Source organism: Tachyglossus aculeatus, chromosome 12 (genome assembly GCF_015852505.1).
Source record: "Tachyglossus aculeatus isolate mTacAcu1 chromosome 12, mTacAcu1.pri, whole genome shotgun sequence".
Lineage (NCBI taxonomy): Eukaryota > Metazoa > Chordata > Mammalia > Monotremata > Tachyglossidae > Tachyglossus > Tachyglossus aculeatus.
Window position 1 is genome coordinate 12,171,085 of NC_052077.1, and position 27,019 is coordinate 12,198,103.

Consider the following 27,019-nt stretch of genomic DNA (forward strand, 5'->3'; position numbering starts at 1 on the left):
TCAATTCAAGTCTCAGGACTTCTTCTTTTTTTTTTTTTTAAGTAAAATGTTTGGAGTGAACAGCCAGTTCACTTCAGTCATACAAGGAATATTAAATAATTATGTGGAAGGGCTAAGATTATAATATTAGGTCCTGTATACTATTTTTTTCATGGTACTTGTTAAGCACTTCCTATGTGACAGGCACTGTCCTAAGCGCTGGGGTAGATACACACTAATCAGGCCAGACACAGTCCATGTTCCATTTGAGGTTAACAGTCTTAATTCCCATTTTACAGATGAGATAAATGAGGCATAGAGAAGTTATAAGACTTGCTAAAGGTCACACAGCAACTTGGGGGTGATGCCCGTGTTAGAACCCAGGTCCTTCCAACTCCCAGGCCTGTGCTCTATCCACTAGGCTATGTTGCTTCTCGGACTGTGCTGTATAAACAAAACATTGGCCTTCCTATAATGCCTACTACATATTAGAGAAGCAGAGAAGCAGCTTGGCTCAGTGGAAAGAGCATGGGCTTTGGAGTCAGAGGTCATGGGTTTGAATCCCGGCTCTGCCACATGTCTGCTGTGTGACCTAGGGCAAGTCGCTTAACTTCTCTGAGCCTCAGTTACCTCATCTGTAAAATGGGGATGAAGACTGTGAGCCCCACGTGGGACAACCTGATCACCTTGTATCCCCCCAGTGCTTAGAACAGTGCTTGCACAAAGTAAGTGCTTAACAAATGCCATCAGTATTAGATGAGAGTTATGGGGTTACCATGGATTTTCCCAGACTTACTGATATCATCACCCTGGATGAAGCACTGATAAGGCTGCTAATGCAAACCTCTAATGGGCCTTCAGGTAGAGAGTTGGTGTTGTTTAGGCCCAGTGTCTTCAGTTAAATAAACACGTACGTGAACAAAAAAATTATTGGTACTCACACAGTAGATATGATGGGGCGGGCATTGCCCCTCTGAGCTTTCAACTGTGGGGTGAAACCCACAGTTGAAGCAGAGAAGCAGTGTTGCCTAGTGATGGAAGAGGGCCCTGGGATTGGGTATCAGCCTGATAGTCAGAAGGACCTGGGTTCTAATCCCGGCTGTACCACCTGTCTGCTGTGTGACCTTGGGCAAGTCACTTCACTTCTCTGTGCCTCAGTTACCTCATCTGTAAAATGGGGATTAAGACCTAGCTCTCTTCCTCCCTTCAAGACCCTACTGAGAGCTCACCTCCTCCAGGAGGCCTTCCCAGACTGAGCCCCTTCCTTCCTCTCCCCCTCGCCCCCCTTTCCATCCCCCCATCTTACCTCCTTCCCTTCCCCACAGCACCTGTATATATGTATGTATGTTTGTACATATTTATTACTCTATTTATGTATTTATCTTGTACATATCTATTCTATTTATTTTATTTTGTCAGTATGTTTGGTTTTGTTCTCTGTCTCCCCCTTGTAGACTGTGAGCCCGCTGTTGGGTAGGGACCGTCTCTATATGTTGCCGACTTGTACTTCCCAAGCACTTAGTACAGTGCTCTGCACACAGTAAGCGCTCAATAAATACGATTGATTGATTGATTGATTAAGACTGTGAGCCCTATGTGGGACGGGGACTGTGTCCCACTGATTACCTTGTATCTGCCCCAGTGCTTAGTACAGTGCCTGGCACAAAGTAAGCACTTAACAAATACCATAAAAAGCCAGTATTTCAACCACACCAATTATGTCCCGAACTTCCAACCTCACCCACTCCATGTCTCTCTAACCTCATCGAAGAGCTTCTGTGCGGAGCTAGAAACACCCCAAATCTAGAGTTCCCCATTGTATTCACTTCCTCCTTCACTTCTATTCACTTCCTAAGAAGCAGCGTGGCTCAGTGGACAGAGCCCGGGCTTTGGAGTCAGAGGTCATGGGTTCAAGTCCTGGCTCCGCCACTTGTCAGCTGTGTGATTTTGGGCAAGTCACTTCACTTCTCTGGGCCTCAGTTCCCTCATCTGTAAAATGGGGATGAAGACTGTGAGCCCCACGTGGGACAACCTGATCACCTTGCAACCTCCCCAGTGCTTAGAACAGTGCTTTGCACATAGTAAGCGCTTAATAAATGCCATTATTATTATTATTATTATTATTATTATTATTATTCCTCCAAAAGCCCCGTTCCATTTTCACCCCACCTGAAAAATGAAAAGTTGACGCCCAAGTTCAAGGTGATCTTTTCTAGCAGAGCCAGCATTTGAGATGGGAGCAGGTACTCAACTAGGGCTTGCCTTTCCTTGGTTGTCGATGGCTAAGTAGCTGCTCGAATTTTTTTTTATCATTTTCTCCTCCTGGGATCCTCCCCCATGATAGTTGCAGGGAAAAGAAATCCTTCCAGCACTTCCTACTTAGATCTTTATAGATTATTCTCCCTTGGGCTTTGTTTGTTTCCACACGTCATGTCCAGAAGGGAGGACAGGACGAGTGAAATCTGTTGAACTTGAGGTTTCAGTACCAATTGTTATGCTCGATTTAATCTTCAGTTGTCCTGATCTTGTAGGCCTGTTTATGCTTTTCTGTCTATTAATGGAAAATAATTCCTGCCTCTTCACTTCAGGGTACCCAACTTATTGCTTGGCCAAACTTCTTCAATCATTTGTTGTATTTCATTGTACTGTATTTTCATTCAAGCTGATATCATGCGTGAGGAATGAAATACTCATAAATAAACATTTTTTTTTACAAATATTGTACTATATTGTATTGCAGTGAAAATCTATGTGCCTGAGTAGTGACCCTATAAAACACTCCTTTGATACAGTGTTTCATGAAGCATGAAAATACCAACTATTATTTAATAAACCAATCTATAACTTTTCCCCAATGTAGTATTTTTAATGCCAGTGTATTAATAAAATTGAAGGCTTTTGAAATCTCCGTTGAGATGTTGATGAATTATCTAGAGTAACATTAATTTAATGTTAAACCTGGGGTGAAAAGAGTTGTACTTTAGATACAGTGGGGAGACATTACAGTTTTTATAGCGTGATATATTTCCATACATTATTTTAATGGCTTTAAATGTATTTTGAAACTGAGACCACCACAATACCATTTCTCATATCTCTTTTAAAACCTGAATGGAAAGTAGCTCAAAGCCCTCTAGCAAGAGAAATAAGTAAATGTATTACTTGAACTATCCGTATAGAATGGATTTGTATATATTCCACATAAAATATATATCTATTCACATATTTGATCTATTCATGTAAGTAAACATATATATATATATGCTCTAGTTAAAATGGCACTAATGATATTGTAATTTTAGTGCTTCTGTGAGCCTAGCTAGCAATTACGTGTACAAAGCCATCTTTAGCACTTATGTTTGTGTGCATGTGTGTGTGTGTATCAATTTAGATACTCCATGTATTTATGCATTAATTTATTTTTTCATCCCTTGCTATTTCTAGTTGAATCTGTGTTTTACCGTTATGTATTCAGTAACAGATGTATACCTGCCTGTCTCTCCCTTTAGATAATAAGTTCCCGAAGGAAAGGGGCTGTATCTTTTATTTTTATTGTCCTTTCCAAAGCATAGTGCTATGGATACAAGACACACTCAGTCAGTACTATAGAGTGAATGCATGAATGGATAAATGGAACTGATGTGGAATCTACAGTCTCTTCCACATTGTGGGTTTTTAAAGATTTTCCCTTACACTATTGCTTTTTCTGTCTACATCACCCAGAAATATTTCCTCTTCTACCTCCTTAGGTTACATTTGATTTGAAGCCTCTTCTAGTACTACTAATGATAATTATGGTATTTGTTAAGCGCTTATTATATACAAGGCACTGTTCTAAACGCTAGGGTAGATACAAGATAATCGGGTTGGACATAGTCCCTGTCCCACATTGGGCCCACAGTCTTAATTCCCCTTTTACAGATGAGGGAACTGAAGCACAGAGAAGTTAAGTGACTTGTCCAAGGTCACACAGCAGACAAGTGGCAGAGCCAGAATTAGAACCCAGGACCTTCTGACTCCCAGCCCCGTGCTCTATTCACTAGGTCATCCTGCTTCCTGCTTCTCCTCCTTTTCCAAAGACTTTACTCCAGGCTGGCGTGTCTCCTTATACTTGTCTCCCAATTTTGCATGTTTGAGGTTTTGCTTCATGTGTCTTTGAAGCATTTTATCTGTCCACCAGGTCTGAGGTCTTCCCATCTCAGCCTGCCAAAGGGTAGCTGTTTGAGCATCCTGCCACCAAAATTCATTTCATACAATCAACCCAGCCAAAGAGATGCAACTTAGGACAATTTACCATTTTATCCCTCATATCCCTCCCTCCACTTCCACCATATATCGGCTTTTATAAATGCAAACGATTGCACTAGGCCAGTAATTATTATAATAATAATAATGGCATTTATTAAGCGCTTACTATGTGCATAGTACTGTTCTAAGCGCTGAGGAGGTTACAGGGTGATCAGGTTGTCCCACGGGGGGCTCACAGTCTTAATCTCCATTTTACAGATGAGGTAACTGAGGCACAGAGAAGTTAAATGACTTGCCCAAAGTCACACAGCGACAATTGGTGGAGCCGGGATTTGAACCCATGACCTCTGACTCCAAAGCCCGTTTGGAGTATTATGGTATCTGTTATGCTCATACTATGTGATAGGAACCATTTTAAGTACTTGGGAGGATACAATTTAATCACTCTGGGCACAGTCCCTGTCCCACTTAGGTCTCACAGACTAAGTAGGAGGGGGAAGAGATATTGAATCTCCCTTTTACAGTGAGGAAACTTGAAGCACAGAGAAATAAAATGATTTGCCAAAGATCACTCAGCAAGCAAGTGGTGGAGCTGGGATTTGAATTGGGGCCCATGCTGTTTTCACTAGGCCATGCTTCCTGCCTAGGGGTGATAAAGGTGACACTTCTTCTTGAGAGAAAGGCAGTGGCAAGTCCAGCATGTCATTTCCCCATTTTGTTTCCATCCCTAGGATGTGTTGTCATTGACTTTTTGGTTCAGTTTATTTTTTAATTCATCTGTCATTCAGCAGAGCTCTCGAGTGGTTAAGTTCCGGCAGGACCAATGTTTCCCAGATAAAGAAACTAAATACCAAGAAAAAGCATCTTCCAAATAGTTCCTATTTCATGAACTGCACACCAATAAGTGAGTATAAATGCTAGTGTGAGTGGTGACTGACCTCCGGGTGTCTTTTTGCTCTGCAGGAAAAAACCCAACGTCTGCAGAAGGCGTCGGTGTCCCAGGAGGATAAATGCACCCAGACTGAACTTGTAGCCCATGATGTAAGTAGCTGAATTATACCATTTTTATCTCATTTCTTGGAATTCAGACTTCTACCCGCCTATTTACCTCTGCTACTTCTGCGTCCTTGCATTGATTTAAAACAATTTAGAAAAACACTGTTCATCGTTTTCCTTTAAATGATTCTCAAATGCTTTTCGCAACAGAAAAAAAGATAATTGCAGCTACCTGCTGGCATACCAATGCCCCATTAATTGCTTGTTTTTTCCAATAGCTTCCAGAGTCTCTTTTGAATTAGTGTAGTCACAAGCACACGGAGGATACATATTAGGCTAATGTGGAGTCTTTCCATTTGACAAAAAAGAACTTACACATTAACAGCTTAATGAAGTTATTATGCTTCTAATCGCCAAAGACCAAGCAAGTCGTTTTTGCATCCTGACATATAATGATAACTTCATATTATTGTTTTAACCATTGGGCATCAGTGGGAAACATTGAGTGTAATTTCATGGAAAATTTGTACGTTTATCCCACAGCAAAAATAACTGCTGATTATAATGTAATTGTGGATGTGTCTCCTGGAGTGTATTGGAATGCAAGGTTTTGGGCTGCAGTTTGTAAGTTTTAGTCAGCACAGGGTAAATAATGGGACTCAAACTTTGGTTTGGATTTGCAACAGCAGGAGAACCCAAAATGCCGCTTTAGAGCACATACCTATATGCTTCAATGAATTTTTGCCTAGATAGAAGAATTGATTATTTATTTACTCCATCTCATTTCCAAGATGTTGAGTGGAGAGTTCCTCCCCACCCTGTGGATAAAATGGTTTATCTTTCATTTCCCTCACTATGATGCCTACTCTAAAATTGACCCAGTAAGTGAGCTTGGATGTGGACATTAGTGGAGAGCTATTTTCCAGCCACTACACAGCCATGCCAGAGATCACAGTGGCATTGCGCCTATGAACTTATTGGATCGAAAATCATAGCCCGTCTCCTTTCATTGCCTAGAAAGGACTAAAAAAAAAACAAAACAAACAAGAAACCCCTCTCCACTCTGGTGGGCGACGTTTTCCCTTGCACTAAGCTCTGCTTGGGGGTGGAGCAATTCCAGAAATTACCCTATTCCTGTCTTAGATAGTTCCTTCCTGTCTTGGCTTCTCTATTCTTGTGCATCTGTCACAACTCTTCCCCCCTTTTTCATGTTTTGTAGCTCTGAATATTAATTGCCAGATCACAGAGACTGGAACTACAGAATTATCTTCCTATTCACATATCATCAAATGTTTCTTAGTTCAGAGGCGATCGGGTAACCCTGTGGGAAATCATATTGATATAATATTTTTCACCAAATGCTTGTGTTCGTTCATTTGATACCAAAAGTATGGGGTGTTACTTGGTGGGAGGAAGGGCAATGGCTTTATTTCTAATAATCCCAGTCATTGAAATTAGACAAAGTATGCTGTAATAAATGGAATGACACATTATCCTGGGGACCACTATTTTTATCTCAGGAATCAATGCAGTATCTGATTCCATCCGAAGTGATGTTCTTGGTAACAAGAGATTCAGACACAACCAATGGTATCTCTGTCCATAAACCCATTTTAATTTACAGTGTTTGTTAATTTTAGTCATTGAAATGCAGATGGGGAATGGATAGCAAAATGAAAAGCAAGGCATGATAGATTAGCACTGACAGTTTGGGGAAATATTGGCAGGGAGAGAGGAAAGAGAATATACTCCCGTATTTCTGTGTCACAGGTCAATTTCTTCATGTTGAGTTTTCTCAAGTCACAGCTAAATTCTATCCAAGGATTCCTTGAACATTTTCAGAAGTTCTCTCTTTCCAGAATGTAGGTTTTGGTGGCTGTTAATTAGTCTTGGCATGTGCTCGGTGAACAAAAAATGAACAGAGCTGAACTGAGAGCAGTCTTGAAAGGGTCGGAATTCTTATTGAAACCTGGATAAATGTTGATCTGGGAATTCAACCAGGGCATTCCTCACATGGCACACGCTGAAAATTGCTGATTATCAGTGGCAAAGTTCTGTGGAATTTCTCTCTCTCTCATGCATTTGAGAATCTTGTTGGAAGGACCTTCATAACATTCTGTTTATTAAATACTGAGACTGGTAGGTGAGTGTATTTACTCAAATATGTCCTTGCCTAGCTGCGTTTTCCGGCTCTGACACCTGGATATTGTTTGAAAAGAGGGAGCCAAATGTGTTTGTGTTGGGGAGTGGAGAGGAGGATTGGAGGGGAGGTGACCCGGAATGGGATTAATATGAGACAACTCTGCTTCAGTGTTCTTGGAAAGATTAATGTTAATGCATCACTTGATGAGAAGTTGACGTCAAATACTCGGAAGACATTAATTGCAAATACATCTTTTTTTAAAAGTGAAAAAAACATAAAATGCACCTCCAAAGAAGTAAATTCAAATGTTTGGCCAATAAGATGCTACCACTGACAACAGAGTAGTTAAGGAATTTCATGTGTGTAAAGTGCGTTGTGGTTTCTGAGGCATCTAGCAAGAAGCATTTAGCAACAAATCAAAGTATGTCAGAAAGGCCCATGCACACAATGATTTTTGTTATGAGGGATACTGCTAAATAAATGATGAATGTGTCTTAATCAATGCCAATTTACTCTCCCTTGCCTTTTGTCTGAACAGATTTTTCTTATGTAAAGACCAAATAATCATTTCTTGAATGTCATTTGTATTATTAAAGCAGGTAGGATGATGAATATAGGTAGTCAAAGGAACACTATTGCCGATTGCAGGGTTACATTAAGAAGTTGAGTAGATTTTTGGATTACACTGACTATATAAGTCAGTGTTTCGAAACAACACACATGCTGCCTGTAAATAGTTTATATCTTGGGCTATGGCAAATAGCCCCGTGATTAAATATTTTATAAAGAATAACTAGCCTGCTACAATATACATCTCCTCTTCTATCAGTGAAAAAATGCATTCATTTTTATTGGTTTGACATATTTATGGACTATTTTCAATTCTCATTGGTTGTTTTTTTTTCCTTTTCTTGCTTCCACCTATGGCTGCCTTGCAGAATTCTCTTTCCCAGTGTAATTAATTAACTTATTAGTAAATAATTAATCAATGGTATTTATTGAGCATTTACTGTGTGCAGAGCACTGTAGTAAGGGCTTGAAAAGGATTATAAGATTGGCTTTCGACTGATAAAACAGAGTGAGATTACCTGTAATGGGGGTTGTTGTATTTCTGACAATTGGTCTGTTTTAGAAAACTCACACCGTGGTATGCATGCCATGTCCAACACCATAAATGTGGGCAAAATTGTTTCTTCTATGACCATGTCCCACTCTATCCAGGCACACACATGTGGTCTGTAGAGTGTTCTCTCACCTCAGGAAAGTGTTCTGTCCCAAACATGTAATGAAAACATGTCATAACATTCTGACTGAATCTCTTAACTGCTGTTTAAGTGCCGGTGAAATAATTCACTAGCTTGCATTACAATTGATATCAGTGGTAGGGAATTTTAGATAAAGCTTTCAGGATCATAGTATTTCTCTCTCCATATACATATCTATCTCTATCAGTCCATCTCTAGCTATCTGACTATCTCTGGCTACTGATTTTTCTCTTTATCCACCCCCTCTATATCTCTATTTACCTACCTACCTATTTCAATCTAGCAAGCTATCTCTCTATATCTCTATATTACTTTGTTGATCTAGCCAGCTCTCTACCTACCTTTTAAATCTATATACCTACTTCTTTTTACCTATCTATCCATCCAACCATCTATCTCTTTATATCTATCTGTCCCTCTGCCCGTCTCCCCATCTTCCTGTCTGACTACATTTGGAAAGCATTTCTTTCTTTGTCTCTTCACAAGCCTGCAAAGCCTCCATTAGGATGTAAACTCCTCAAGGACGGGGACTTTTTCTTTACACTGCTCTGTCCACAGTTGGTTGTCAGTCAGTGCCATTGATCAGTTGATCAGCTCCTCGACTTGTCTGCTGTGTAACCTTGGGCAAGTCACTTCATTTCTCTGTGCCTCAGTTACCGCATCTGTAAAAAGGGAAATGAGACTGTGAGCCCTACATTGGACAGGGACTGTGTCCAACCTGATTTGCTTGTATATACCCCACATAGTAAGTGCTTAACAAATACCATTATTATTATTATTATTGTTAATAATATTAAGAGACCCTCACATATAGGTTACAATCCAACAGAGGCAGTATCTCCAAGAAAAAGAAAAGATAAAGATCAGCTTTGCCTATTTTTAGTAGCTTCATGAGCTGCACAATAAAATGAGAAACATCATCTCTGGTGATAAACAATAATTCAAGAAGAAATCATTTGCTCTCAAATTTTGCTAGGAAATTGAGCATTTTTTTTTACATTAGGTCTTTGTGTTTTCTTCAGCACTCCATTGTATGTACTGTATCAGTGGTTCAGTTTTGTGCTGGAGGTACCAATTTTCCCATTGCCCAGAACAAAATTCCACACTGTAAACTCATTAGTGTTTACCCATTCCCAGTGAAAAATCTAATCAAAAATGTTTTCAAGGCTCTACAGAAATCCAGATATTTTGAAGAGAGAAAATGAAACATCTTAAGTCAAATCAATCTATGAGACCCCTGGAGAATGCACCCATTTTGTATTTGTGTGTATATAGCAAATATAGAGTTTTTAGCTGCATAGGAAAAAGCAGAAGTAGGGTTGGAGTTGACAGTGTGTTTCAGAAGACGTACATAACCAGGAAAGGGAAATAAGGTGGGGAAGCATTTGGCAACAGGCACAATAGAAAACATGGAATAGTATCAATACCAAAACAATATGAAAGACAAAGTCCAACAAGTGTTAGAAAGGACTAATAGAGATCTCATGATCCCATTACAACCACAATTATCCAACGTTCTAAAAATTCATAGAGGCCTCACTTTGCTACAGTTTAAATCCAAAATGTCCCACCAGGCTCTGGGATGTTGGCTTTAAGTTACCCAAAACAGCTCTCTCTCTCCTACCTCTCTTGTCTCCTAGTACAACGCAAACCACAAATTTTGCTCCTCAAACACCCATCTACTTACTCCCTGTACCTTGAGCTTATCTGTCTTGCCACCAATAACCTGGCTTGCATCCTCTGGCTCAGGACTCCCTCCCCCTTAATATCTGATAGTCCCCTCTCCCCCTACCTTCAAACCCTCCTAAAATCACAGCTCCTTCAAGTGGTCTTCCCTAACATCCTTCGTTTTCCTCATCATCATTCATTCTGCATCACCTAGGTACCTGGCTGTGTACCCCCTAAGCACTCTGATGCTCACTCCAGCCCCATAGCACTTATGTCCATATACCCTACTATTTCTCCTATCTGCAACTTATTTTAATGTCTGTCTCCCCCTTTAGACTCTAAACATTTTATGGGCTGGGATCGTGTCTACCAATTCTATTGCATTGTCATTTCCCAAGCCCTTAGTACTGTTTTAAATATTGTCCTTTTAATGGGTTTGAAGTGTGTTGCACTTCTTGTTGTCCATGATTCATATCACCATCAGCATCATCAGAGTGACTTCACCTCAATAAAGAATAATATTCTTACTGACTCAGGGCATTTTATAATGAATCGAATGAGTGTCACTAACATCATGAAGAGCTTCCTATAACTGCATCTTTCCAATCCAACATTCCTCATGCTAGAACAAAAAAATAACATCTCGTGAGTTGAATTGATATATATCCATATTGAGAATTAAGATCATTCTTTTACGTTTACTTCCCAGTCAAGGCATATATCCCAGTGGCAGTTGGAATGATTCCTTTCAGACAATGACCTGCCCTGAACTCTTTAAGTGCTAGGCATATTTAAAATTCATTGGATTATTATTCTTATCCTCAACATTATAGCAATTGCAATTTGATTTATCCAATCTGCTAGAGAGCTGCAGATATCTGAAGCTTTGTTTCAGAGGTTTGAGAACTATGCTGATTTATCTGTTGGCAAAAAATATCATTCTCCTTATTATTTAATGTTCTTACGTTGACTCAAATGCTTTCTTCTTTGTCTTCATTTTAAAGCTAATGTTTTTTGATTCTGAAATGTCTATCTAGTTACAGTTGGGTGCTCTCTCCATATACTTAGGAAGAAGCAGGTGTGTTCAAAAGTACTCCTTTTATTGGAGTTTAAAACCTGATTGCCCTTTCATCTTGACATGGTTGATCTGTCTAGCTTGCAGTGGTGGCCAGTTTGGTTCAGTACACTTGATCCATCCCTGGACTGCTTAAATTTGTGGTGTTTTTTAACTTAATCTGGCTGTTAGGTAGTGCTCTCCTGTCCCACTCAATCAATCAACCAATCAACAACATTTATTGAGCACTTACCAGTTACCATGAACCTTTCTGAAGGTCAAAATGGGTTTCAGATTCAGTGTATATCATCTGAAAATATGCTAGAAATACATTTTTAACAGATTTATGTAAAATACTACCTGATGTTTCTGCAGATGATGGAACTGATGAAGCATCACTGGTTTCTTTTACTGCTGCATTTCTCGGCTGTCAACCAAGATCTTCTCAGTCTGATATTTTCAAAGCGAGGGTTGATGACGATGGAAATGACTTATTGTTGACACTGACATGGAAATTGAATAAATGAAAACATTAACTAAATTAGGGTACAACAGCTTAATGTCACCAGAAAGAAAAACTTGAATGAAAACCACTGATGTAAATTAGGGTCTGGTCCCATGAAGTGAAGAGGAAGTCATTGGGTTTTATGTATTGGCTTAAGTGAAGTAGGGTTACAGATTCAGAGCTCTTTAAGGAGTGCATAAACCTGTGAATCTCAGCCTCGATTGCAGCAGGCCCAGTGACCTGATCATTGTTCAATCAATTAATGCTATTTATTGAATTAATAATAATGATAATGGCATTTGTTAAGCACTTACTATGTGCGAAGCACTGTTCTAAGCGCCAGGGGAGGGGGGGTGGGGGAATGCAAGGTGATCAGGTTGTCCTACGTGGGGCTCACAGTATTAATCCTCATTTTACAGATGAGGTAACTGAGGCACAGAGAAATTAAGTGACTTGCCCAAAGTCACACAACTGGCAAGTGGCAGAGCCGGGATTAGAAGCAGTACTGATGGCTTCAGTTGCTCTGTGTTCATACAATTGTGCTGTTGTGTTTGATGCTTGCAGTACCTCAAACTATTTTTGTTACACTGAAGTTAAAGAAAAGATGCCCTTCCTCACCACGAACATATGTAATCTAAGGAATAAAGACAGTATACAGAGCACTGTACTAAGCTTTCAGCAGAATGCATTGAAACAGAGCTCGTAGGTGCTTTGCCTGTCCACAGGGAATGTACAGTCTAGAAGATCATGGGGAGAAGCAGCATAGGCTAGGAGATAGAGCACAGTCCTGAGAGTCTCCCCCTTCTAGACTGTGAGCCCACTGTTGGGTAGGGACCATCTCTATATGTTGCCAACTTGTACTTCCCAAGTGCTTAGTATAGTGCTCTGCACAGAGTAAGCGCTCAATAAATACGAATGAATGAATGAATGTCAGAAGACCTGTCAACTAATGCTGCTCTACTACTTGCCTGCTATGTGACCTTGGGCAAGTCACTAACCTCTCTGTGCCTCAGTTTCCTCATCCGTAAAATGGGGCTGAAATACCTGTTCTCGCTCCTTCTTAGATCGTGGGACAGGTTTGGGTCAGACCTGATTATCTTAGAGAAGCAGCATGGCTCATTGGAAAGAGCACGGGCTTTGGAGTCAGAGGTCATGGGTTCAAATCCTGGCTCTGCCAATTAGCTGTGTGACTTTGGGCAAGTCACTTAACTTCTCTGTGCCTCGGTTACTTCATCTGTAAAATGGGGATTAAGACTGTGAGCCCCAAGTGGGACAACCTGATCATCTTGTATCCTCCCCAGCGCTTAGAACAGTACTTTGCACGTAGTAAGTGCTTAACAACTGCCATCATTATTATTATTATTATCATTATTGTATCAACCCCACACTTAATGCAGTGCTTAGCATGTAGGAAGTGCATAACACATGCCAAAGTTTTATTATTATTATTATTGTAATAATAATAGACTAGACTGTGAGCCCGCTGTTGGGTAGGGACTGTCTCTATGTGTTGCCGACATGTACTTCCCAAGCGCTTAGTACAGTGCTCTGCACACAGTAAGCGCTCAGTAAATACGATTGATTGATTGTAAGTAAGATGACCACAGACAATCTTGAAACAAAAGGCTGTTTGGTAAATTTTGACTTTATGATATCAACAATTGAGTTAGTGTTGCCATGCTCACACTAGTATTCATCTCTGCCTCACAAATGTATATCATTCTATTATACTGCATCTCAAACCCATTTAAAAAAAATCTTGAAACAAATCAATGAAAGTTTAAACCGTAAAAATATCTCCTGACCTTCATAGAGTGTCCTGAATCAATCAGTGGTGTTCATGAAGTGCTTACTGAGTGCAGAGCAGTTGGGATCATTTAGTACAGTGCTCTGCATACAGAAAGTGCTCAATAAAGATGATTGATCGATTGGGAAACTACCATACAATAGTTGACAGGACACGATTCCTGCCCTTAAGAAGGTCTCAAGATTAGGTATAATTAATAGAGGGTTTTCCACAAATCCATCATTTTCTGGGGATGCTGAGCTTGGCAGTAGAGAGAAGGCAGTGAGGCAGGATAAAGGTTTGGGGGGAAGAAAGGAAGGATCCCCCAAGTGTCTATCAGATTAATGCCCTTTCTCTTTTCCCGGTGCTTCTTGAATTTTGGCATACCAAAGAAAAGTTGAAGGAAATTGAAAAGATCCCTTTCCATATAGTTTTGTGCCTCACTAGTAAGAGCTGGAGGAAGTGAAATACACCTTTGAAAAATGAATTGTTTGTTGAGGAGCCCCACTGAGAAGAAAAACAGCTGGCCTCAAACTGGAAGAAAGTGTTGAGAAAGTTATCACCTCTCTTTATTGGAAAAATGCTCTCCAACCTTCCACTCATGTTTCTCGCTTACACACCGCATCCCAAGGATTCACGAGATGGAAAGAGTGCTCTATTTCTTGTCAAAGGATTCTCTGTTCTATATGTACTGACTTGTAGCTTATTCTATAAAAGGTCCGTAAGGATTCGACAAGTTCAAGAAGGTAAAAGTGCTCTGAAGTACTTTTCCCAGGACTCAAAGAACCAATTCGAACGATTGAAATACAAGTTAAGATTTTGTTTGAGCTCCTTGTAGAGGGCAGTAGAGGTTGTTTGCCATGTTCCCATTCCCTTGCTGAGAGGTTCAGAAGACATCACTTTCTCTAAGGAGATATGAAAGCCACAAGCCATTGGAGCTTCAGTGTAAGAAGTCATTATTTTACATAATCTGGTGGCACACCGAGGAAGGGACATAATCCCTCTCCACAAGGATTTAGACTCAGGCAGGGCAACTGACTCTAAAATACATCCCAAGTAATTGACTTTAAAGATGGTTGCTTAAGTGCCATTGGGTTGGTTAAGCACTTACTTAAATAATAATTAATGATAATTATGGTATTCGTTAACTGTTAACTATGTGTCAATCACTTTTCTCAGCACTGGGGTAGATTCAAGGTAATCAAGTTGGACACAGTCCCTGTCCCACCTGGGACCGACAGCCTTATCCTCATTTTACAGATGAGGCAGCCGAGGCACAGAGAAGTGAAGTGACTTGCCCGAGGTCACACAGCAGTCAAGTGGAGGAGCAGGATTAGAACCCACATCCTCTGATTCCCAAGCCCACACTCTTTCTTGGTACAAAACATTGCAGTAGCACTGGGGAAAGGAGCAGTGGAAGCAGCGTGGCTTAGCGGAAGGAGCCCGGGCTTTGGAGTCAGAGATCATGGATTCAAATCCCACTCTGCCAATTGTCGGCTGTGTGACTTTGGGCAAGTCACTTAACTTCTCTGGGCCTCATCTGTAAAATGGGGATTAAGACTGTGAGCCCCCTGTGGGACAACCTGATCACCTTGTAACCTCCCCAGCACTTAGAACAGTGCTTTGCACATAGTAAGTACTTAATAAATGTCATTATTATTATTGTTATTATTAAAGGAATATAACTATTGAGCCACAGGGCATGCCAGGTCTAAAAAGGGGAAAATTTATGATGGGCACATAAGAGATAAAAGGTATATTCAGCCTAAACAGTAATAAAAACAAGAAAAACATCAGTAGTTCCTGGTGTTAATAGTCTTCAGCATCCATTCAGTGCCTGGTAGAGTCATCTATGTTCAATGGTTATAGCCTTCTTACATACATTTTTTTTTACCATAACAGTAAATTTGAGAAGGATCCAAATAGGAATTTGAGCCAAATGGGTGCTTTGATTTCCCATCTTACCCAATAATGGTAAACATTAATAAAACTCTAGACCAGTGGAAAGAGTATAACTTTCTTTCAAATGCTGATATATATAGAGAGAGATCCACCTATATAAAGAGGAATCAATATTTAAAGTTTGCCTCTGCTTTAGATGTAAAGTGTATTTTCTCACCAGCTGACTACTTAGAGTTTTGGTCATTTCGTTGGTTGAAAAACCTTCCAAATAACCAGGGTAAATTAAAATGATAAGGCTTTATTTTCCCTGTCCTCTCCAATATCTTAGAAAAATTTCCCCATTCTCTTCAATATCTAGTAAATCTGGATCCCTTTTCCATAACCCCCTTATTAGCAACAATAAAATATTAAATATGCCTAATGGTACAAGAGGTTCTCATATTTTTTTCCCCATTCTACTTTTTCTAACAAAAGTGCTCTCCCATTTTTTCCATGACTTTTATTAAAAATCCCTAGTGAGCTTTAACAATATCAAGATTTATACATCTAATAATTTATCTTGAGGAGGAAGAATGGCACACAAAGTTTTAAAATGGAGACTATAACTGATTTTGCTTTGATAAAATGCCTCAGCTGTTCTCTGGGGAAGCTTTGTCCACAGAGAGCAGTAACACTGTTCATCACTTTCCAATTCAACCTTTGGAAAAAGTGTAAGTAGGCAAGAAAGAATTGAGGAGGAGCATGGCCTAATGGCCTTGTGAGTCAAAAGATGTGGTGGTTCTTATCCTGGCTCCGCCACATGCCTGCTGTGTGACCTAGGGCAAGTCACTTAACTCTTCTGTTCCTCAAGTCCCTCATCTGTAAAGTGAGGGTTTAATACCTGTCCTCCCTCCTACTTGGACTGTGAGCCCCATGTGAGACTTGATTATCTTGCATCTACCCCAGTGCTTAGTACAGTGCTCGACACATTTGTTAAGTACTTAACAAATTTTATTGTTATGATGGTTATTATTATTACCCCATTATTAACTAGGCAAGATGTTTCATTCATTCATTCAATTATATTTATTGAGTGCTCACTGTGTGCAGAGCACTGTACTAAGTGCTTGGAAAGTACAGTTCAGCAATAAAGAGAGGCAATACCTGCCCACACTGGGCTTACGGTCTAAAAGTGGGGAAACAGACGTCGAAACAAGTAAACAGGCATCAATATAAATAATTGCATTATAGATATATACACATCAAAACACGTAAACAGGGATTAATATAAATAGAATTATAGATATGTACATATATACATAACTGCTGTGGGACGGGGAGAGGGGAGTAGAGTAAAGGGATTGAGTCGGGGCGACGTGGAGGGAAAGGGGAGTTGAGGAAAAGGGGGACTTAGTCTGGGAAGGCCTCTTGGAGGAGGTGAGCCTTCAGTAGGGCTTTGAAGGGAGGAAGTGTGATTTTTTTTTTGGTGGATTTGAGGAGGGAGAGCATTCCAGGCCAGAGGTAGAATCATCATCATCATCAATCATATTTATTGAGCGCTTACTATGTGCAGAGCACTGTACTAAGCGCTTGGGAAGGACAAATTGGCAACATACAGAGACAGTCCCTACCCAACAGTGGGCTCACATGTGGGCCAGCAGTTAATGGTGGCACAGGAAAGAACGAGTCGCAGTGAGAAGGTTAGCCACAAAGAACTCTGCTCTTGTGAAAAACCACACAATTCCTGGAACTCAAACATCACGTTGGCCCACAGAACTGCAGTGATGACTGAGATAATAATAATAATAATAATTATATTACTAATTAAGGTACCTGTTAAGCACTTATGTGTCAAGCACTGTTCTGAGCAGTGGAGTAGATACAAGTCAATCAGTTTGGACACAGTCCCTATCCCACAAAGGGCTCACACTCTTAATCCCCACTTTTATAGATGCGGTACCTGAGGCCCAGAGAAGTTGAGTGACTTACCCAGGGTCACACAGCAGACATGTGGCAGAGCCAGGATTAGAACCCATGTTCTTCCAACTCCCAGGCCCGTACTCTCTCCACTAAGCCATACTGCTTCTCTAAAATAGATAAAACAGGGAGATCTTTAAGTATGCTCTGCAATCTCAAATAAAAGTACATCATAACTGCCCCATTGTTGAAATAGCCCCTGTTTGTGGGTCCATCTTTTCAATTAAGCATCATGCCTAGTTTTGTGAGTTTCATAGCCTCTCTTTCCCAAAGGTAAACTATCCTTCCCAGCTTTAGAAAAGGTTCATATTTTGGGAGCAATGTTCCCCCAAATATTCAGTGCATTTTCTATGTAAATAAGGCTCTCAGGTTTGGTTGAAGCTTGCAAATGACCACATGGTGCCTTTATCTAGGGGGATTCATGGAACAGGACTCATGGAGAAGAATGCTGATATTTTACTTGTTGGAAAGAAGAATGGCTTGAGTATTTAATCATAGTGAGCAGCTTCTTTGATTCACACTGGTCTAATCTACTGTAGAATATAAAGTTGTGAGCGTCCATGATAGCAGAGTCTGGTAACTCCCTCTGGCTAATCCAAGCTGATTTGCAGCTCACCTCACAATTGACATCTGGCAGAGATCACTGGTTGGATTTTAGCTTTTTCTTTAACAAAAAGGCTTCCCTTGCTCCCTTTCCTGAAGGCATCTCAGTCTTTTCTCTCCTATCCCCTCAACAAGCCTGCATCCCTCTGCACTCATTTACTCCGTAGCTGTTAACCCTCTTAATGACCAATCATTTCCCCTAGTTCTCTTTGACTGCATCTATTTTGTGATGATTATATCTTTTCCATTTTTAAGTATTATTTATCTGCCCTTTAACTGCATCTATTTTGTGATGATTATATTTTTTCCCATTTTTAAGTATTATTTATCTGCCCTTTGTTGCTATATATTTATTCTGTATTCTGTTTACTAATCTGAGCTGCAGAATAACAAACTGCAATTGCTCTATCCGGCTAGGATAGGGAAGAGTAAATATTCAGTTACCTAAACAATACATTGTCCAGTAATACAGAGGGGTAAACATAGAGGTGCTTTTCTTTATATTCAAAGAACTGTTTGCTCATCAATTAAGATCAATTTAAGAGATAACCTCAGACCTAAACTGTATATTTACTCTCCCCCACCCTCCTCCCTATGCATAGAACAATTGCACAATTTGTTATTCTGCAGCTGGGATTAGTGAACATAACTATCCTAACAGCTTTGGTCTAAGGTTATCTCTTAAATTTATCTTAATTGATCAGCAAACAGTTTTTTATGATAAACAAATCACTTTTTTGTTTACCTCAGTCTCATTGGACAATGTTGAAGTAGCCGAATTTGGCGATTGTTTGAAGTACTTTGATGCTGATGAAATCTTATATGTAGGGCTTCTCTGGTGTTTCATTCAGGCGTATTTTATGTCCATGCTGAATCTGAAAAAGAACTCATAATTATTTGCATGTTATGTCTATCATCAGTGGTATTTATTGAGCACTGTACTAAGTGTTATATTTTACTCCCCCAAGGTCTAAGTATAATGGTCTGAATGTAGTAAGCAGTCAATAAATTTGATTGATTGCTTGATGTCCTCTAGTGAATGGGTTGTCAGAGCATAAAACAGTTCCTAAACCTCTGTCTCAAAGACTTTTGATGATACAATTGACCTGTTGATCTGGAAGAGTTTCTTAGTGGATCAAAAGCTTTTGACTCCAGTTTGCGGATCTCTCTATTTGCAAATTCAAGCTTGGCATCCTAGACTGGATTTAAGCTCAGGTTCTCTCCAGTGGAAAAGCAGGGAGATCTGTGGAGGTTTCCACAGTCAGCTCTCTCTCCCTTTCTTCGTGATTATGATGGAGTCTAGACAAAGAGATAGTTCCCAGTCAGACTGATATCCCAAATGTTTCATCAATATTACAGCTGGAAAGAATGCTAAAGGAAATACAATTAGAGAAAACAAACCATTAACTAAGAGTTGAACCAGCAAACCCAAAATAGCCAACTAATTCATACTAATTCATACATAATTCAGACTGTAAACTCTGAGGGCATGGATTATTTCTACCAACTTTACTGTACTCCTCCCAAACTCTTAGTATACTACTGTGCCCCCAGTAAGCACCCAATAAATAACTTGTACTTCCCAAGTGCTTAGTACAGTGCTCTGCACACAGTAAGTGCTCAATAAATACAATTGAATTAATGAATGAATGAGTATTGGTTAATTGACTGGTCACCCCATTGACTTCTGTGCCTCCTGTGTCTTCCCACCCAAGCCCTTACTCTGTTGCTCACATCATTTTCTAAAAAAAGGTGAGTTCATGTTGCTCATTCCTCAAGAAACTCCAGTGGTTGCCCATCCACCTCTGCATCAAATGGAAACTCCTTACCATAGGCTTTAAAGTATTCATTTTGCTCTTCCCCTCCTAGCTTACTTCTTTGATTTCCTAGTACAACCCAGTTTGCACTCTTAGCTCCTCTAATGCCAACCTACTTACTCTACTCCATCTTATCTACCTCTCTGATGATGCCTTGCCCAAGTCCTCCTTCTGACCTGGAATTCCTTCCCCTTCATATATGTCAGATCACCACTCTCCCCCTCTTCAAAGCTTTACTAAAGTCACTTCTTCTTCAAGAGGCCTTCCTTGACTAATCCCTCAACCCCCCTACTCCCACTCCCTTCTGCGTTGCCTTTTTGGATCTATATCTTTTCCTCTCCTCCTCCCCATCCCCCCCGCCCTACCTCCTTCCCCTCCCCACAGCACCTGTATATATGTTTGTACAGATTTATTACTCTATTTATTTTACTTGTACATATTTACTATTCTGTTTGAATCTGCCCCTTTGAATCTGGGAAATTAGATTCTCTTCTCCTTCTAAATAATTCTCCTGACAACTTTCAACTGGACCGCTGATTGGATAGTTTGAAATCATAAAATAGTATTACTATTACCAATGATGACACTCATAACTAAAAATAGTATCTTTAAGAGTTTATTCTGTTCCAAACACTCTTCTAATCTAAGAAATCAGATTAGGCATAGTCTCTGCCCCACATCAAGCTCACAGAATAAGGGAGAGGGCGTTATAGTTGAGGAAACTGAAGTTCAGGGAAGTTAGGTGACTTGACTGTTGACGCATAGCAAGGCGGTTCTAGTCTTGTGCTTTTGATGATGATGATTATCATATTGGTAAGCGCTTATTATGTGCCAAGCACTGTTCTAAACACTGTTCTAAGCTTTTGCCAATAGACCACAGTGCTTCTCAACACAGTTCACAGTTAACTCTTCTATACTAACTTGAAAGGCAAGGGAGAAGGAGAAAGGATGGGGATTCATTTGGGGAGATGACATAGGGAGCGTTTCACAAATTAATCAATCATTTCACATTTGGTAGGTGACTACAAAGCATCTATGGTGAGGGTAGCTATCTAGAAGCAGCATAGCTTAGTGGAAAGAACACGGGCTTGGGAGTCAGAGGTTGTGGGTTCTAATTCCAGCTCCGCCACTTGTCAGCTGTGTGACTTTGGGCAAGTCACTTAACTTCTCTGTGCCTCAATTACCTCATTTGTGAAATGGGGATTAAGACTGTGAGCCCCATGGGGGAAAACCCGATTACCTTGTATCTACTCCAGCGCTTGGCACATAGTAAGCACTTAACAAATACCATCATTATTATTGGAAGGCTAATTAGGGATTAACGCCTTTTCCAACAGGACTGTGGCCCTCAGCTTCCTCATCCCAAAATCCTACTCCTACATTACTTAACTTGAAATTCATTATATTAACTTTTTCCTGGCCTATTCAAAGTGATTTTTGGATATAGAGTCTAAGAGACTATAGAGAATCAACTGTTTTCAGTATTTAAGAATGGATTTCCCCTTCTAAAGTGGGGAAATTGTTCTGAAAGAGACAGGTATAAGACTATAACACTTAATAATAATAATAATAATGGCATTTATTAAGTGCTTACTATGTGCAAAGCTCTGTTCTAAGCACTGGGGAGATTACAAGGTGATCAGGTTGTCCCACAGAGGGCTGACAGTCTTAATCCCCATTTTACAGATGAGGTAACTGAGGCACAGAGAAGTTAAGTGACTTGCCCAAAGTCACACAGCTGACAATTGGCAGAGCCGGGATTCAAACCCATGACCTCTGACTCCAAAGCCCATTCTCTTTCCACTGAGCCACGCTGCTCCTCAACTGTTTTCACACTTGAGAGAACCCTTACCTACAGAGCCTCAAACCTCCAGCATTTAGCCTTTTAATGAAAACGGCCTAAACGTGAACTAGTTCAGTACACACCCCAAATTCTCCTTTGGTCTGATTGACAAATGACGCTACTTCTGCTTGCAACATGAAGATAAATGTGAGGTCTTATTCTGGACTTTTTTCATAACAGCGTTCATTTCCCTCATGCATAGTCAGCCTATAACAAGGACAAAGAGTCTGGGGCAAAAAACGGCAGTTTGAAATTAGGGATATTTTTTGGAAAACCAAGACAGCATTCTTGGAAGGAGGCCAAGGATGCACACTAACATTTTGAGGACTCAACACACTTGTTCAGCTTCTCTCTCAATACTGCTTTGTTCCATGGGAGTAGCATCGTTGCTGCCTAACGGCCAAATATTTACATAATCTGTCAAAGAGGCCTGCCATTACGATCCTTCAAATTTTCTATCATGAGCAAAAATGGGCCTTGACTCAATAATAACTAGCACTTGGGTCTTTCAGTGGCCACAGAAAACAGCCAGATGATCAGATGTAAGAAAGTGGTAGTCCAAATGTCCTGTTTGAGGATTGTTGGGGAGGACAGGTTATCCACATTATGTTCCCCTGTGGCAAAGCTTCGGGATAAATAGTGCCTTAATCCTTTAAGACCACCAGCATGCTGACAACAATTCACTCTCACCGCTCTGGAAGAAAGGATCTGATTTTTGTCTTGTGCGGATCAATAAGTCACCTCATTTAACAGCTCCTACTCTGACTGTGAATGCCATGTGGGACAGGGTCTATATCTGATCTGATTAACTTGTATCTACCACAGAGCTTGGAACAGTGCTTGACCCGTAATAAGAGCTTAACAAATACCGCAGTAGTGATAAGTTCCATCAATGATGGGCACTCATCAAAGCACCACCTAATCGGATGATGAAAGAAAACAGCAGATACTCCACTTCCAGGAGAATTTGGCCCAGTCGAATGTACTTACACATTTACAAAGGTGAAGCACACCAAGATGTGGTGATGTGGCACAACTACAAGTGAATGAATAAATATTTATATACATAAATATATGATTGTTTTGACTCAGCCAAGAGTTTTACTCTCGATTGTTCATAGCAATGGGGGAAGGTTTGGTGTGATTTACCCAAAGACTACAGTAATTGATAAAATACACAAATTAGATCCAACTTTATAGCATTTATGAAAAACTCATTGAAACTGCCGGGTAAGCTATATACATTGTAAATAGAGAACTGAGCCTCTATGCAAACGATTTCCAATGTGATCCTGTGGAACAGAAAATGAAGCAGTCGCTCTGCCGGGAACATGAAAGGAATAAGGACATTTAGGGATCTTATGTGGAGTCCTCCCCGGTTTAGCTATTTCAGTGTCGAGGTGGGAGTGAGATTCAGGATTAGAAACTAAAATTGATGTCTTTGTTTCACCTGCTTCTCCTGGATTCATTTATCTTTAACCAAACTCTACCCCTTGTGAACTTATTTACCTCCCTCTTAGTACTCATCTATATATATCCACTCAATTTATTTATTTCAGGAGTTCTAGTTGAAAGTACTTTAGAGTGTAAGCTCCTTGTGGACACAGAATGTATCATTTTGGTTTTTTGGTACGTCCCAAGCCCTTAGGATAGAGTACCGCACCAAGTGGGTGCTTAATAAATGCTACTGTTATTGTTATTACTGCTATCATCATTATATTTGTTAAACATTTACTATGTGCCCAGCACTGTTCTAAGTGCTAGGAGAGATATGAGTTAATCAGGTTGGACACCGTCCCTGCCCAGATGGGGCTCACTATATATAAGTAGGTAGGAGTAGGATTTAATGCCCAGTTTGCAGTTGGAGAAGCTGAATCACAGAGAATTGAAGAAACTCGCCCAAGAGCAAACAAGAAATTGGCAGAGTCGGGATTATCACCCAACCTCTGACCCCCACACCCGTGCTCTTTCCACTAAGCCATGCTGCTTCTCCCAGCAGCAGCAGTAGTAATAGAATTACTACTTCAGCTATTGAAATTGGTTCATTAGTTTCTTTCCTCACTCCCATATTTGCATCGTACTGATTTATTTCCCTCTTCATCCCACTTTGCTCTCTTGCCCTTGGAGAGTTCCACCTGTAAACGCCCTCCAACCACCATGTCAAGTCGCCCTGCACCCTTGGTTCCCCATGTGACAACACTCCCCATAATAATAATAATGATGATGATGGCATTTGTTAAGCGCTTACTATGTGCAAAGCACTGTTCTAAGTGCTGGGGAGGTTACATGGTGATCAGGTTGTCCCATGGGGGGCTCACCGTCTTCATCCCCATTTTACAGATAAGGTAACTGAGGCACAGAGAAGTTAAGTGACTTGCCCAAAGTCACACAGCTGACAATTGGCAGAGCTGGGAATGGAAACCATGACCTCTGACTCCAAAGCCCGTGCTCTTTCCACTGAGCCACGCTGCCCCATGTCACTCATTGTCCATGGATCTCACCCCACTCCTCGCCATCCTCCTGTCTTTACCTGCTGTCCCTTGCCCTGACCCAGAACTGCCTCTGTCCATCAGCCCGTCTTTTGGCCTTGCTCAGAACCGTAGTCTGATCCTCATTCAAATCACAGATTTGCGTGTGCCTGTCCTGGAGGGCATGTGTGGAGATTCACGGCAAGAGCAGTTCTCAATTTGCATTACGTCTGGCTTGAAAGCCCAGAGGTGATTAAGGAAATCTCTGTTTGTCATTATGAAGCAGCAGGGCTGAAATTTGATGACCACGGAGATATCTTTGTGCCAGCTCGTGTGGCATTGACAATTGTTCTGACCTCTCTCTAGGCATCTGTTTTCTTTTTGGGAAAAGTGAGGATACTGAACCACATCCCAGTGAGTTGCAAAGAGATATCAGAAAGGTGCTTATGGGGGTCAGCAGTGTTAACTTCCAATCCCAGATGGTCTCTGCTCTGGGACCCCCATCCAAGTACATGCCACAGAGCCTCCAACCTGGACACTTCTTCCCACTGTCGGGTAGGAAGAGGCTGGTTGGAGGAGGCAAATGGGATGAGTTTGCCCTGCAGGCTGGAATAACACAGGCGGTGGAGCCGTGTTTGGCCAGAATCATACTTGGGAGCCACGCCTGCCAAGTTTCCACTATGAGAGGAGATCTGGCTCTCACTCATCCTGTGTAGTCGTACAGTTCAGAAACCCACTGAACCTGAGTTCATGCTTTCTGTATCGCCATCCTCGACCGTGTAAATGCTTTAATTAAGGAGCAAAGTGAGTAATGTGCACATATTAACCATTATTTTCCAATAACATTCCAATAAAAGCAGATTGCTATTAGCCTCCCGAACCTAATGTGCTGTTGTGGTGTTTAATATTGTTAGCAGACTCTATCCCATTACTCTAATTGCTTATCATTAGACTTTGTCATCCCTGTTTCAATCCAGACTTGACTTGGGAGGGAAATATTTCTTCTGGGATCCATTTTCAGAGTGATTTATAAAGATAAATCTCCATTACTCCATTGGTGCATATGGAAATTGGAACAGCTAAGTACTTTTCTAGTTCCTCTCTTTTCCCCTAAGCCTGCATCATCTTTGGTTACTTAGCATTGCTTCATTCCTGCCAAATGTCGGTTCATCTTCTCAATCCAAATCAACTATTGTAAATGCAATACGTGTACCGAGTGGCCTAATGTAGCCCTTTAGTATGAAAAGAAACATCCCTTTTGCTAAACAAAAGTGAATGGAAGTGTGATTGAAAGTGTCATCTTCAAATTAGCTTTCTAATGAGAGGTCAATGGTTTCTAATTCAATCATTCTCTTTATTTGTCTCTGTTAAGCCCAGATGATGTTCCCTGGGAAAAATTACAAGTTGCGGTTTGGGATTCTGGGTACAGTTACGTGGGTATTTTTCAAAGGAATATTTGGCAGAAAGAACCAAAGTAATAGGCTTCATAGAGCTTTAGCAGCCTGGTTTGGCACGAGTTCGTCTGAAAGTGCTTCCCAAGAAGCAGCAAGGCCTAGTGGATATAGCATAGGCCTGGGAATCAGAAGGACCTGGGTTCTAATCCCTGCTTCACCATTTGTCTGCTGTGTGACCTTGGGCAAGTGACTTAACTTCTCTGGGCTTTATTTACTTCATCTGTAGAATGGGGATTAAGACTGAGCCCTACATGGGACATAGATTGTGTCCAACCCAATTAGCTTGTATCTACCCCAGTGCTTAGAACATTGCTTGACTTATAGCGAGCGCATAACAAATAGCATTATTATTACAAAGTAGGAGTTCAGAAAGGATGGAATGATCATTTATTCCATTGTTTCCTCAGCGCATGACCAAGAATATGCTGTTCCAATCACCCCAGTCCTGACCCGGACTGTCATTTGTTGTATGAAGGAGCTCTACTGATCTCTCCAGGCTTTTGTTGGGTTTTGTTGGATTGCTTCATGATCCAAAGCCTGGCAAACAGACTTATCCCTGGTGAAATGGTCTACCATCCAACTTCTCATGCCCTTAACCACTCACCCCCACTGGGGTTTGTCATTAACTGGTGAGCAGTGTGAGAGTCATATTTGCATCCCCAAATGCCAGAAACATACCCAAGAACACAACACTGTGATTAAGTTTTATATACAGCTATTAAATCAATTCCCTGGCCACACGATAATGTGGGGTTTGGGGTTTGGGGGTGAATTAATCAAATAATCAATGGTATATTCTTTCCACTGGGCAACACTACTTCTCAATATTCATTCATTCATTCAATCGTATTTACTGAGCACTTACTGTGTGCAGAGCACTGTATTATGCGCTTGGAAGAGTTCAATAAACAGACACATTCCCTGACCCCATCGAGCCAACCAATTTTATTGACTCAGTGCTTACTACGTGCAGAACAATCAACCATATTTATTGAGTGCTTACTGTGTGTTACTGAGGACCAGTTGGACACCTAACCCCATTTACAGCCAAATTAACACTGTCATCATTGTTGTTTCTGAAGACCAAGAGAGCATCTGCCTAAATGGAATGGCGTAGATGACTTACTCTTGTATTTTCAAATTCCAGCCCGAAATCCCACAAAAGGTATATAGGCAGCATTATGCTACACAGAGTTCAATCTCAGTTTTCTTTATGCCCTTCAGTGATTTAGCTCATGAGGCCAGTCTCCGATTTGTTTGGAAGACCAAACGTGAGAGGCAATGTGGTTAAGGGCCCTTTTGCAGTCAGAAGATGTGGAAAGTCAGTCTTAT

At 40.7% G+C, this 27,019-nt stretch overlaps 1 protein-coding gene across 1 annotated transcript in view; it reads left to right on the forward strand.

Moving 5' to 3' along the window:
• The window catches only part of CCSER1 (coiled-coil serine rich protein 1), a 430,751-nt gene that overhangs the window by 227,629 nt on the left and 176,103 nt on the right, over positions 1-27,019 (forward strand). The window contains exon 9 of the mRNA XM_038755278.1: positions 5,191-5,268. Within this exon, the coding sequence (XP_038611206.1) occupies positions 5,191-5,268 (78 nt within the window). The remainder of the gene's footprint in view (positions 1-5,190; positions 5,269-27,019) is intronic.